General features: G+C 44.9%; 1 protein-coding gene across 1 annotated transcript; it reads left to right on the forward strand.

Annotated features, from left to right (window-relative positions):
• The first annotated feature begins 335 nt into the window (after positions 1 to 335).
• ECHDC3 (enoyl-CoA hydratase domain containing 3) lies at positions 336 to 13,773 on the forward strand. The gene is made up of 5 exons (XM_005305036.5): positions 336 to 530; positions 2,893 to 3,014; positions 7,843 to 7,940; positions 10,654 to 10,854; positions 12,447 to 13,773. The coding sequence occupies exons 1-5, from the start codon at positions 379 to 381 to the stop codon at positions 12,777 to 12,779; spliced, it is 906 nt and encodes a 301-aa protein (XP_005305093.2). The 5' UTR covers positions 336 to 378; the 3' UTR covers positions 12,780 to 13,773.
• The last annotated feature ends 225 nt before the right edge of the window (positions 13,774 to 13,998 follow it).

Genomic DNA, 13,998 nt, shown 5'->3' on the forward strand with positions numbered 1-13,998 from the left:
CTGCATAACAGCATCACACCAGTGGCTGGGGCTGGAAGGAATCATTAGGTCCGGTTCACCATTGTCCTGCTCTAGTGCATTGTCACGTACACCTGTGCACGATGAGTGCTGCCAAGTCAGACTGGCGATGGCTTTGCACTGAGGGGCAGGGCAAGGCGGCATCAGGCTGCGAGTGCCTGTAGAGCAGAGGCGAGCACGATAGCACCCAGCTCTCTGGGCAGGCAGAGGGAGCAGGCTGTCTGTGGGTGACCGGGTGGAGGAGTAGCCTTTCCCCGGCTCGTTTCCCTGCAGAGCCCCGCCAGCCTAGGGGTCAGCAGAGAGCCAGAAAGGCTCCAGCAATCGCACCGCAACTCCTCCCACTCCTTCCCCAAACGAGCAATGGCTGCGAGCCTGAGACTCTGGAGGCTGAAGCCCTCCCGGATCCTCCGCGGCCCCGTTGCCTCTGGGTTCAGCAGCGGCGCCACAGCTGGATCGGGGCAGCAGCCACAGCTGGAGAAACTCACCAGCACTCGGCAGCTGGATGGCATCAGGTGAGGCTGCGCTGTACCCGTGGGAGCCGCTGAGCAAAGGGTCCAACAGAACCGACCAGCGCTGGGACTTCAGAGTAGTCCCCACTCTCCCCAGTGCCCTCATGGGACATTCCTGTTGTGGGATTGTGTCTATAACCCAGACCCCAGAACGAGGGGTGTCTGTGTAACGCACTAGACCCCACCCCCAACTCGCCCTTAATAGCAAAAGGGCTGATGGATTTCCCTGACATGCAGACAGTTTTCTATGCAGTTAATCTTCATAACACTGGGTTTCTGGTGTCAGTGATTTAACGAGACAATGCCAACTTTCGTGGAGGACCTGCATAGATTTGGCTATGCATTGAGTGAGTGTAACTGAAAGGTGGTTGGGGTACAGTTCAAGGCCAGCATGACAATCAAAACCCAGGGGAATCATTTTTTAAACGTCCTTTTAAAAATAAGGACATAAAATAGTTTACAGGAGCAGGGATGGGGCCTTCCCACCTATCTGTTACTCTGTTCAGTTCCTAGCACAGTGGGTGTGGCTTAATAATTTTGACAGAACATTTGCACTTCTTAAATTTTCCTTGTGGTATATAAAATCCTGAATTCACCGCCCATGGTGTGCATGGTGCTGTCTGACCTATGAAGAGCCGGGAGTCTCCCTGCCACAGAGATTTACCAATCAAAGGGCTTGTCTACACTGGCAATTTACAGTGCTGCACCTTCCTCGCTCAGGGGTGTGAAAAAACACCCCCTGAGCGCAGAAAGTTTCAGCGCTGTAAAGCGCCAGTGTAAACAGAGCACCAGCGCTGGGCGCTACGCCTCTCGTGGAGGTGGGTTTTTTTAGAGCCTGGGAGAGCTCTCTCCCAGAGCTCTGCCGTGACTACACAATCCACCGTAAAGCGCTGTCAGTGTTTCTCAACAGTCAGTGTTTCTCAAATGCAGCCACCAGGGGCTTTTCTTGCAGCCACAACCTCCTACGCTGTGATGCAGGGGGGAAGTGGCATAGTAGTGGCCCCTCCTGGGTGCTTCTGGATGCACCGCCTGTGTGTTGGTTGCTGTATCTGCCAGCAGGGGTTGGGCCCTGCTCCCCTCCAGAGACACCTGGGGCACAACACTGGAGGAGCAGCTGGTGAGTTCCCCACCTTCCCAGGAGTGGTGGGGCTCAGGCTTTGGGCTTTAGCCCTGGTGTGTTGGTTGGCAGGCTCTGCCCACGGGGCTTTGGGCTCCAGCCCTGGGCTCTGGCTGCACAGCTGTGGGGCTTCAGGCTCCAGCCCCCTGCTGCCTCCCCCGGCCACCCACCTACCACCCGCATCGCCCCTAACCCTTCTGCCTCCCCTGACCCTCATCCAGTGTTTCATTTGTCCCGGGCTTGCCAGGGTTGAGTACGTCTGCTGTGAAAAGTGATACTTGTATGTTTGTTAATATCACTTTTCACAGCAGACTTACTAGCTAGCAATAAATATATTACAATAATTTGGACATGTGTATGTGCATATTTATTTGTTTTTCCTAAAGCTAACCAAATATTATAGGAAAAAATATGAGAGCGGCTATCAGCGAGTGCGGCCACCAAAAAATTTGTCCTGAGAATCCCAGGGCTAGATCCTGCAGTTGCTTCTGTATGGATGGACCCCTGTGCCTGCCTGGAGCCCCATTGCCCAAGGCTCCCATGCTTATTCCCATCAAGTGTAGTCCTGTTGACCTAAATGGGATTATTCACAGTCACAAGTGTTATGCCTGGTCTTAAGTGTGTGCTGGATTGGGCCCTAAACAGACACAATGAGGTACAGGACATAACTGTGCCTTCTTAGTCCCACAAAGTGTGTGGCTTGGAATTTTTAAATTAAATTTTGTATTGGGCGGGGGGCGGGGGGGACTCCTGCTTTCACTTTATGAAATTGTGATGCTCTTACCCTTTGCCACCATGGGAGAGAAGCGATAATAGAATAAACATGACTTCGGTCTGTTCCCAAGAGGTGACCTGCCAAGGATCTAATGATGAACACATCTGGTATGTATAAGTGAGCTCTGTAGCCAGTCCATATCTGATACAGAGGAACACGACAGCCTCCGTCAGGGAACAAAGTTATCGAGAAATGCTTTCTGGTGGCAAGTTTAAAACCACATTCAGCTGTAAATTCTTTAGCAGCGGGACAGTCTTTTTGTTACATGATTGTACAGTGCCTAGCACAATGGGGTCCTGAGCACTGATGAGGTCTCTTGGCTCTACTGCAATACAAATAAATAATATTAAATAAAATAACAAATTTCAAGTGCCCGTCCTTACTTTGACCAAAGCTTTGATTCCAGAAACAGTCAGAGAGATTCTATTTTGTTTGACTGGATCATGACCAATTTGTTATTAAAATCTTTACAGACACATTATCTTGAATAACCCTAAGAAAAGAAATGCTCTGTCACTCTCTATGCTGAAGTGTCTCCGCGATGATATTCTGCATGATATCGAAAGCAAGGCTCTCAGAGTCATCATCATTTCAGGTACTTCCTTGATCTCAGGGGAAAATAAAGGTTGGAAAAAAAGATGGGTTAACTGCCGTGTTCTACAATGCCATGTACCTAGTGGCGGTTTGGACAGTGTTAGAGTTGGGCAAATAATGGATGTTTTGGTTCACTGTCAGTTCCAAATTTGCAGCGTTAGGGCCATTGTTTACCCAGCTGTAAAATTGGAATAATACTTACCCAAACTCTGTTAGGTGTTTTAGATGAATGTCATTACAGATCTGGGGATCCTGCAAAGACTTACATATATGTAGGGCTTCTATTTTTCAGGGCTTATTAATTTCATTTTTAGGGGGTTATTTTTAGCCGTTTTTAAATTGTATGTAGCTGTAGATGGTACAGTCTTCCAGGGGAGCAGTGGGGGCAAAAAATCTAACTTGTTTGAAGACTGAGCTTGATAAGCTTATGAAGGGCATGGTATGATGAGGATATATGGCCCATATCTCCAATGGCTGGAGATGGGACACTAGATGGGGAGGGCTTTGAGTTACTACAGAGAATTCTTTCCCAGGTTTTTGACTAGTGGGTCTCACCCGCATGCTGAGGGTCTAATTGATCACCATATTTGGAGTCAGAAGGAATTTTTCCCCAGGACAGATTGGCAGAGACCCTGGGAGGTTTTCACCTTCCTCTGCAGCGTGGGTCACAGGTCACGAACTGGTTTGAACGAGTGTAAATGGTGGATTCTCTGTAACTTGTAGTTCTCAAATCTTGATTTAAAGACTTCAGTAACTCAGCCAGAGGTTATGAGCGTATTACAGGAATGGGCGGGGGGTGATATTCTGTGGCCTGCAATGTGCAGGAGGTCAGACTACATGATCATCATGGTCCCTTTTGGCCTTAAAATCGATGAGTCCAAAAATCAGGGATGTTGGAGTTTTCTCTTTGTATACACTGTAATGAGCAACCTCTTCATAATGTTCCCCGGTGTACATCAACCTAGTACTGTCTCGAACCACACTATGCTAAAGCGCACCAGGGAACCTTTAGTGCCCACCAGCAGGGTCTGCCCGGACCAGTTAATGCGCAACACATTCGTGTGCTTTAGAAATCACCCCCTCATAGTCTGCATTACTGCTCTGTGTAGACAAGTCCTTAAATACAAGTAACCATTGCCAGGGTTTATTTGATAAACACTATTTTTTTTTATATCGTGTTTTATTGGTTAAGACTTAAAATCAGAAGTCCTACATATGCTTAATTTTACACACTGAGCAATACCTTCAAAGTGACCTGAGAGAGTACTACCCACACTGTGTGAAGCTAAGCATGTGCTTAAGTCCATGCAGGGTCCGGCCCTACTCTATACGTGCAATAATAAGTACTGATGGTAGTAATAACGAAACTTTCCTTCACTCAGTAAAAATACAAATCTACACCACTGACAAACACTGCAGAAACCCTCTTGTAAGCTGCAGCGTTTTGGACCGTTACTGCAATATATTTTTAAGGGTTCATAAGTCCAATTGCTACTTTTCTTTTAAAAATCAATTTTATATATAGGGATTTTTTAACAGAATAAAGCCTAGGTTACAATGACCATCAGGTTAAAGAAAATTCCTTTTTCTTTTTAAGGGTTTACTGTTCAGAGGTGTTGAGCTCCCACAACTCCCATTGATTTCAGTGGCAATTCCAGAGGCTCATGTGCTTAATGTTGATATTGTGATCAATGTCACAACATGTTGTGCAGAAGTTCAGTGGCTAGGACACGATATTGAGGCTCAGGAGATGTGGATTCTATTCCCAGCTCAATCACTAGCTGCCTTTGTACTCTTGCGCAAACTTCACGGTCCCTCAGTCTCCCTATTTGTAAAAGGAAAGATGACAAACATGATAAAGATCTAAAAGTGACCAGCATTATATAAGAGCCAAGTTTTATTATGTCCCTTCTTCCTTCTAGATACTCATATAACCCCTATCACTATAGGTAAAGTTGATGGGGATGGTATAAGAACTGGAATAAAACAGTAATATCTGAGCACTTCCAGAGTATATAAAATAGAAAAAAAACAATAAACAATCTTTTTTTTCTTTTCTGGCCTATAGGAACAATAGCTTGATTGGTTTATAATTCTTTTTAATTTTGTGTGCATTGTTGTGAGAGTTGGATTGTGTGTATATCTCTGTGGGTGAAGGGCTTATTGAGGGAAAGGCAGGTCAGAGAGATGAGGTTTCAGTTAGCTTTGAAAGTCCATGGTACTTTTTATGACTTGCTGTAATGAGTTTCATCATCTCGGTGCCGCCCCTGTGAAAATTCTGGCTCCGGTACACTCATGAGCTGCCTTGGGATGCTCCACAGAAGAGAGGGTGAAACAAACAGGGGAAAAGTGACCATTTTTTTGAAATTTTCTACTAATTTTTCAAAATAAAAAAAAGTAAACGTTTTGTTTACAGGAGGCTGCAGCCTCCTGACTTCACAGAGCTTGAGAATCCTTGGAGATATATGGTTCTATCCTCGCAGATCAAAAATTTTTACTTGGGGGGGTTATTTCTTGCTATTTTTTTTTTAAACGAGAACTTTCAACCAGCTCTACTCCAGTTTCATTGTTTTAGTGGAATGCAGCTGATATGGAGGAGGAAGTGATCTCAGGCCGAATCCTATGGGATGGTTTTTCATGACCTAGCAGTGGAGTGGCCCATGGGCTACTGTGTTTTGTATAAATAGGAGCTTTTTAAGGGTGTGCGTGTGGCTTTTTCCCAAACATAATTAGTTACAACAATCTGGCACAAAGGGAACAATTACATGGCCAGGGCTGCATCTGTCTGCAGGGATGGGACACAGTCTTTGCAGTTGGACATGGATGTTTTTTGGTGCCTGGCTACATAAGTACCCATTAGTAATGAGGAGCTCTAAAGAACCCCAAAACTTCCGTCCAACTTATCCTGAGGGCAAATGCCCTCAACAGAGAGGATACTTCATTTTTCCTATCACTATTACCTTGCTGTGGCCAGGATTCAGCATTCATCTAGATGCAGATCTCTAGTAGGCATTGAGAGAGCTGGGGGGTGATACTGTTTGTGTTTGACATAAAGGAGATGTATAGCTGGGTGTATTCTGCATACTGATGGCACTTCAGTCTGTGCTGTCATACCAGCCTTCCTGACTGCATCATATAGTTAAAGGATCCTGGGGAGAGAGGAGAGAGAGAGAGGACTTAGCCATGTGGGACTCCACAGATGAAAGCTTTGGAGGTGGAGCAACCATTGCCCACAACAACCATCTGAGAAGAAAGACAGTTGTTGTCTGTTGCCCTCCTGAACAACCTGGCACCAAAATCCTGATCTTTATTTAGCGTGGGTGAAATATTAACCAGAGCCTGCTGAGTGCTGTGTAAACAGGAGAGAACTGTGTTAATCAGCCTAAGAACAGAGCAGCTCCCACCATACTGGGTAGGAGCTGTTATTTAAGTTGCACTGAATAACTATTTTGTGGTGTTTTCTGAAAAGCTTGGCTGAGCCCTGTAAAACCACATCACTTCCTATTGACTGAGGTAGGAAACTGCTAAACACAGGGGGCCAAATACTACCCCCCTCCCATGGAAAAGCCAAGGGGATGAAGGAAAGAATTTCAAAAATTCTGTGGGTGTGACCTCACGTTATTTTTGAGGGGCTGCAGCCTCCTGACTTTACAGAGTTTGAGGATCATTGGAGATACATGGTTCTATCCTTGCAGATCACAAGGCAAACACGCAGAGAGCCAGCCCCACTATGCTTTTCCCTTGCCTCCTGCGCTGCCCAGCCCCCCTCGCTCAGGAGCAGTGCATTTGGTATACCACCTTCTCTCCGAGCTGAGGAGGGGGTGTCACTACTGCAAGAAGCAGCACTAACTCCCCTCTGGATTTCTCCTAGGAGACCTGAGTTGCTAGGAAGCATTTCACACACAGCAGTAATATTAATAAGGTGAACATGTGGCCTGTCGTGATTTGTCACAATGGAGGTACCAGGGCCTGCTCCAGGCACCAGCTAAGCAAGCAGGTGCTTGGGGCGGCCAATACAAAGGGGCGGCACTCCGTTTGCTATTGGGCCGGCACGTCCGGGTCTTCGGCGGGAATTTGGCAGTGGGTGCCTCAGTCCCTCTCTTCCTCTTTGAGCTGCCACCGAAGTGCCTTGCCACTTGGGGCGGCAGAAAACCTGGAGCCGGCCCTGGCAGGTACCTCTGCATTGAACCGATTCGTAGTGTTAGTATACAATTAAGAAATTGTCATGTTTTCACCCCAGAGGTGACTGCATTTCAGCAGCTTAAGAGATCCCTTTGTATGGCTTGTGTATCAATTTACGATTATAAGGTGCCTTGGATGACTTTGGGATGAAATATATTTGAGCTACGTGCATGTAAATTCTTATTATGTCTGCCATTTTGTGCCTCTCCTAGATGACCAGTTGTCATGGCTTGCACTAAGTTACACAAGAGGTGCTCAGTAACAAGTGATGTAAGATCACTGTTGCATTTCACTGGGTACTTACAATGGAAGGCAAAGTGAAGCTGAAAATGAAAGCTCATGGGCTTCCTCTACAGATGTGTCCTTACAATGCCCATTAGAGTCCATGGGGCTTATGTGACTAAATGCGGTACAGCAGTCTGTATAATGGCAGTTGAAATCTTGATCTAAAAAACAGGCGCCAACATTTTGTGATGTTTTTGCAAAGTACCCCCGCCCCCATTTTTTGGGTCTCTCTACTTCTGCCATGTACTGACTGCATGTACTGACCATGCCGTGACTGCATTGTCACCGGCCCAAGATGCTAGATTCATTCAGATCAGTGACGTTTACAGTTTTTTTTCTTCATTTTATTGCATGCTTTGCAGCGGAAGGACCTGTATTTTCCGCTGGCCATGATTTAAAGGAATTGTCTAGTGAACAGGACACGAAGCACCATATTGAAGTATTTGAGACCTGCGCTGAGGTAAGCCAGGGTGCTGGTTTTGCACTAATGCCAATGAAGAGGTGTTGGCGTTTCAGTGAGGAGCTGAATGGAGCAATGAAAAAAGTTTAAGAAGGGAGAGAATGTGGTGGTCTAGTGGTTAGAGCAGAGCTTAGTCCCTCTAGACTCCTGACTCCAGTTCCTGACTCTGCCACTCTCTGATCTTGGACATGTTATTTCCTCTCGTCATTTCTCCATATGCAAACAGAAGTGCAAGGATTATGCATGATTAAAGGCTTGTATCTGCAATATGCAAATGCCCTAAACTAGGTATAATTGTTGCATGTTCCTTTAAATCTTTTTAATATTTGATCCATGTATCATCACTGCATGAGTCTTGCACTTTGCGCAAATATGGATCAATTCCTTATCTGTTTCATAGGCATAATACTCCTAACCTATCTTGCATCAATTAGGATCTGTTGTCCTATTCCAAAACCTAGTTGATCAACTGGAACCAATAGGGACACATGGTTAATTTACTGATATTTGCTAAAAGCTCTGAGAACCTCATGAGAAAGTTGCTATGTAAGTGCCAGGTACGATTAGACATACTGATAACACCCATGGATTTGCCTGTTTTGTATGAGTAAGATACATGTTTAATTTAAGGCTGATTTTTTTCTCCTTTCAGTTGAAGACAGGGGTGGCTTGAGGTTGGGTTCATGGGTTCAGTTGCACCCACAGAAATCATGAAACCAAGGGTGCAAAACCAGGAAAACAGGATGGGGAGGCAGCCAGGTCGAACCTGAGTGGCACTGTGACCCTATGTGCAAGATTTCAACACCCAGAGTGGGGAGCCAGCCCCAGCTCCGCAGGATAGGAGCAGCTACTTCAGGGTGAGTGAGGGGATGGTCTCGCTCTCCAGCCCCTGCCTCTAAGGGCCTCCCCTCAGCACCAGGCTGGGATTAAGGATGCAGTGCTAGGAAGGAGGGGGCTGCTGCAGGTGGGCAGTGCCCCCTCAGCTGTTTAGTATAGTGCACCCATTGAATCAGGGCTGGCTACATTTACCCCTGGTTGAAGATAGTCATGTGTTATTCTTACAGGCTTGTGCCTAACCCCCATCTGAGCAATGTCCTGCCATGCTGACCATGGGCAACTCAGCAAACAGCCACTGGTTCATGGAAAAGGGAAGATCAAACTGGAAACATAAAACCTGTTCTACTGTCATATCGAGTGGAATCAAGAGTTTGCAATTTTCTCCACTTTAACACCAAAGGAAATTAAACTGTCCTGTGTGTATAATTAATACCATGAACGTGTGCAGGATTTCAGTTATCGGCAGTTCCAGCTGTAATCAGCAGGCAGATTGGAATAGAATGGCTCAGCTATTTCATTCTTTGGGATTCATGATGTAGCAAGGTAGGCTTTGATTTAATAAAGAAAAATATAGGAAGATTAGCAGACTATTTGTAGTGTAAAAAGCTAAGTCAGGGCATAAGTCTTATACAGAATCAGGGCCTTAGTGTATGACGAGTGTAATAATTTAGCCATGAGTGTAAGGAACAAATAAGGCACAATGCTTCAAATAAATATCCTGGGACCATGAAAATGATAAAGAAGGTTCAAGAGGAAATGAAATGCCAGGGACTAAAATAAATAAGATATGATCTTTTTTTCTAACAGGAATATCTTGCACTTCTGTAGCCCCTTCCATCTGAGGATCTTAAAGAGATTGAAAAGCACTAATCAAACCTCACTTTACCCCTATGTGGCAGAGAAGTCTGATTGGTAAATAGCCACATCTTACATGTGGGGAAACTAAGGAAATTAAGTGACATACCCAATGTGGTCTGGTGAATAGAGCACTGGACTATGGACTCAGGTGATATTAGTTCTAGTCCTGGCTCTACTAGTGGCCTGCTGCATGCCCTTGGGCAGATCACTTCATCTCTGCCTCAGTTTTCCCATCTGTAAAATGGGGATAATAATACTGACTTCCTTTGGAACACACTTTGAAATTTACTGATGAAAAGCACTGTTTAGAAGCTAGGTATTATTATCCCACACAAAACTCTGATACATCTTGGAGTAGAAGCTAGCTCTCCTGACGTGTTTAAACACAAGAAAACAAATACGGTAATTTTTTTTTATAAGGATGTTTTGAAGAAAGTACCTGCAGATGTGATTACTGTACACAAACGGATTCCTTGCCTGGTTCCATGTCTCAAGAAGTGCTGGACACTAGTTTTTAAACAGTAGCACAAGAACTGAGATAAAGGCAGAGCTAATGTAAAACTGAATTTGGAGATTTCAGCCAAGGAGGGTAAAATATGATTAAGCAGAAGTGATTTCCCCCCCCCACACACAAGAAGAGATGAAGAAACCAGCTGAAATTTGTCATCTGGTCACAATGTGCTGATGTGAGTTGGTAATCATAACAACACTTAGCAGGTAAATAGCACTTTTTATCTGCAGAACTCAAACATGGGTAAGTATCATTATACAGATGGATCAGTACCACAGAAGTGTCCTGACCCCCAGCTCTGTGTAATACGCTTTGGGGGTAGGGACTGTCTTTTATTGTATGTTCGTTCAGCACCCAGCACAATGGGACACAGTGCTACCATATTACAGATAATAATCAGTGAAGATAATTATTGTATCTGTAATAACATCTTCAAGTCACGGATTATGGGAACATGTTGCACCTATGCATCCGTGACCTGCTGACCACTTCCTTTTGCACATACAGGTCATGACTCTGCTCCAAAAACTCCCCGTACCAGTGATTGCCAAGGTAAATGGCTTGGCTACGGCAGCAGGCTGCCAGCTGGTGGCGAGCTGTGACATTGCAGTAGCGAGTGAGAAATCCAGGTTTGCTACACCCGGAGTCAAGGTCGGGCTGTTCTGCTCCACACCAGCGGTGGCTGTAGGGAGAGCCCTTTCTAGAAAGGTAGGCTGTGTTCAAGAGAGAACTGTTCTCTCCGGTGTCTGAAAGTAGACCCTGTATTTACGTGCTCTAGCTCCCATCCGTGCACCTTCCTCACTCAGCACTTTGTAGTGCAAAACATTCCACTGCCAAAAGCAACTTTAGAAAAAAACATTGGTCTGAGGGGGGTTGGGAAGTCCAAGAATCGTGTAGATGTGGCCTGTATTCCAGGACAGCAGCTCTGCTACCTCCCTGATCCCAAGCAGCGGGTCCCCACAGCAGCAGCAGATCAGCACAGTAGTCCTTCTCCCTCCTGCCAGTAAATTCTTTCCTTTAGACAATGATGCTTTCCCCCTGCTGAGAGACCCCTCCAAGTGCAGGATACCAGTCCCATTAGGTATCCTTTCCTGCCAAGCACTGACATTTCAATGCCAGCATGATCTGCTTAGATCTGTTTTAAATAGCATCTATGACCCTCCTTTATCTCCTCCCCTTTTCTTTCCTGCTGACTGTGAGTATGGCCTCACTCACTACATAAGGAATACGATGCACTTCACAAAGCCTTGTTTGAGCTGTGCAACCTCAGGTGCCAGTCCTCATACTGTATCCATCTGGGCAGAAGCTCGTCAATGGGGATCTGCTCAAGTGCAAGGGTCCTCCTGTGCAGGTCAGATTTCAGGAAAGGGATCTTAACCCTTAACTTCCCGGCTCTGATGCCATCATCTTGAAATCTAGTCCATTTTCTATTGAGTGAGTTAGAATGGTTTGATACTACAGCTCCTCCTGGATCATCCTTCCAATATTTCTGATTGCACAATTCCATGTTTAAAATATGTGTCAGTGTATTGTTTTTAAAGTGCAAGTGCTCCCATATCAGATTAAAAAGCACCATTGTTGCAACTGTTAGAACTTCTGTTTTTACATCTTATCAAATGAAATGTGTCTGAGATGCTTCTATTTGTAGCTACTGAAGCAAAGACGATAACAAGGGTAGTTAGACCTCATGATTCAGGATATCAGCTGATTGCCCCTACAGTCAGCAAGGCATTTTTCTCCCCATATTTAGCACTGTACAATTAGCCAAGTACATTATGGATTTTTTCCCTCTCATTTAAAGCATCAGACACAGGTCACTGCAGGAAGCAGGATACAGAAATAGATGTAGCCGTGATCTAACATGAGCGACAGGGAGTCTAATTAAAAACACACACAAAACTAAAACTAAGGCCAACATTTTCAAAAACTACCCACTGATCTGGCATGCCTTCATTTTTATTCTATTTTGCTTTTTGTGTGCCCAATTTAAAGCGCCGAGATGGGCCTATGTTTTAGAAAATGCTGAGTGCCCACCCCCCTCCCCTTGGCTTCAGTTGGAATCGTGGGGGTTCAGCAGTTCTCGGTATGAGGATCAGGTGACTCAAGTTGGCACCTAAAATCTGTGGGCACTTTTGAAACATTTTTGCCTCTGGACCCCACCCTGCTCCCATGGAAGCCCATGAGAATTTTGCCAGTGACTTCAGGGGTGAACAAGATTGGGTCTCATGTCTCCATTTTAATTGCTGACGTAAACCAAAGCAAGTTGAACTGGCTCAGTACGATTTATTTTTTCTGTCCAGGTTGCATTAGAGATGCTGTTCACAGGAGAGCCTATTTCTGCCCACGATGCATTGCTGCATGGACTTATCAGCAGGGTGGTACCAGAAGACAAGCTGGAAGAGGAGACCATGAAAATTGCACGCAAGATATGTGAAACTAGCCGGTCTGTTGTGGCACTGGGGAAAGCCACCTTTTACAAACAGATGGCACTGGACCTTGATGCTGCCTACAGAATGACCTCCCGGGTCATGGTGGACAATCTGACCCTGAAGGATGGACAGGAAGGAATAGAGGCCTTTATTCAGAAGCGCAAGCCTACCTGGTCACATAGTGTGAACACAGCTTGCAAATGAGTACGCTCAGGCTTAGCTAACTCACACCAGTGTCTTCTCTGTGAAAGTCCCAGGGACTGTGTTTTTGGTGTTGCTGAAAACTATATTTCACTTCTGTATTGTGTAGCCCTTGTGAGGATGATGGCCGCTGGCATTGGTGATGAGGAAGGTATGTTCAGTTTGGACTATGGGCAAGTCCTCAGATGGTATAAATTGGCATAGCGCTGGTAAAAGTCACTGGAACTATGTTGGTTTACACCAGCTGAGGATCTGGTCTTCTGTCATTAAGAGGCAACAATATTGCCCAGCTATTGGACGGTATGTCCATGGTTCAGCAGGGAGAGTGCCTCTAAGCAAAGATACTTGGTTCCTAACAGTGACGTTCTATGCTACTTTGTTTGCTTCCTCAGGTTTTGCATAGTCAATTAATGCAGTTGCTAAATCTCATGGATTTCTTTCTTCCGAATGTTGGGATGGAGAATGCTATCCCCACTCTCCTTCTTTTTTCCATCTGTAAATATTTGGCAATGTTTGCCCCATTTATCACATACATCGATTTGCTAAATTTACTATATTTAGCTCTCCTATTCCCCTTATAGTTCATTTATATCAGGAGCATGATTTTCCACTCATAATGCATTTTCCAATAGCTATATGTGGTAATTTCTTTTAGGTCCTTCTTTTCTCTTCGTTCTTTTGTACTCAGCTCAATCCTGTAGACATGAGGCATTTTTTGGGTTCTCCCTCCCAGCCCCATGTTGTCCACTGAATTCCCAGCATTCTGCATATATTTGTTTAGGGTTTTCATCTTCTCTGTTTCCTATAACTTTTGCCCAAACGCTTAAGTTCAATAACTTCAATCTTAACGCTACGGGCACTTCACCAGCAGCTAACTGCATTATACACAATAGTGTTGTGATGAAGACACCACATACAATGCATAATGTATGAGCTTGGATTGCGTCTAGCTTCCTTACGATTGTTTGCGATGCTGAATTAATGCTTGGCATTGGTACTTAGTATTTGGTCTTATTAATGCTCTATAATGCATTACCATTGCTTTCTTTTGTGCTCATCGGGTGGGTCCAGAAATACTTTAAAATAAGTTGAGTTTATCTTTACATTTATCTACACTATTTTCAGTGTGATCCTTCCATGTTAGCTTCCTATCAAATGTGACACCCAGGAATTTATAGCTTTTAACTATACCTATTTGCTGTTCATACAGAGACAATTCATC

This window comes from Chrysemys picta, chromosome 1 (genome assembly GCF_011386835.1).
Source record: "Chrysemys picta bellii isolate R12L10 chromosome 1, ASM1138683v2, whole genome shotgun sequence".
Lineage (NCBI taxonomy): Eukaryota > Metazoa > Chordata > Testudines > Emydidae > Chrysemys > Chrysemys picta.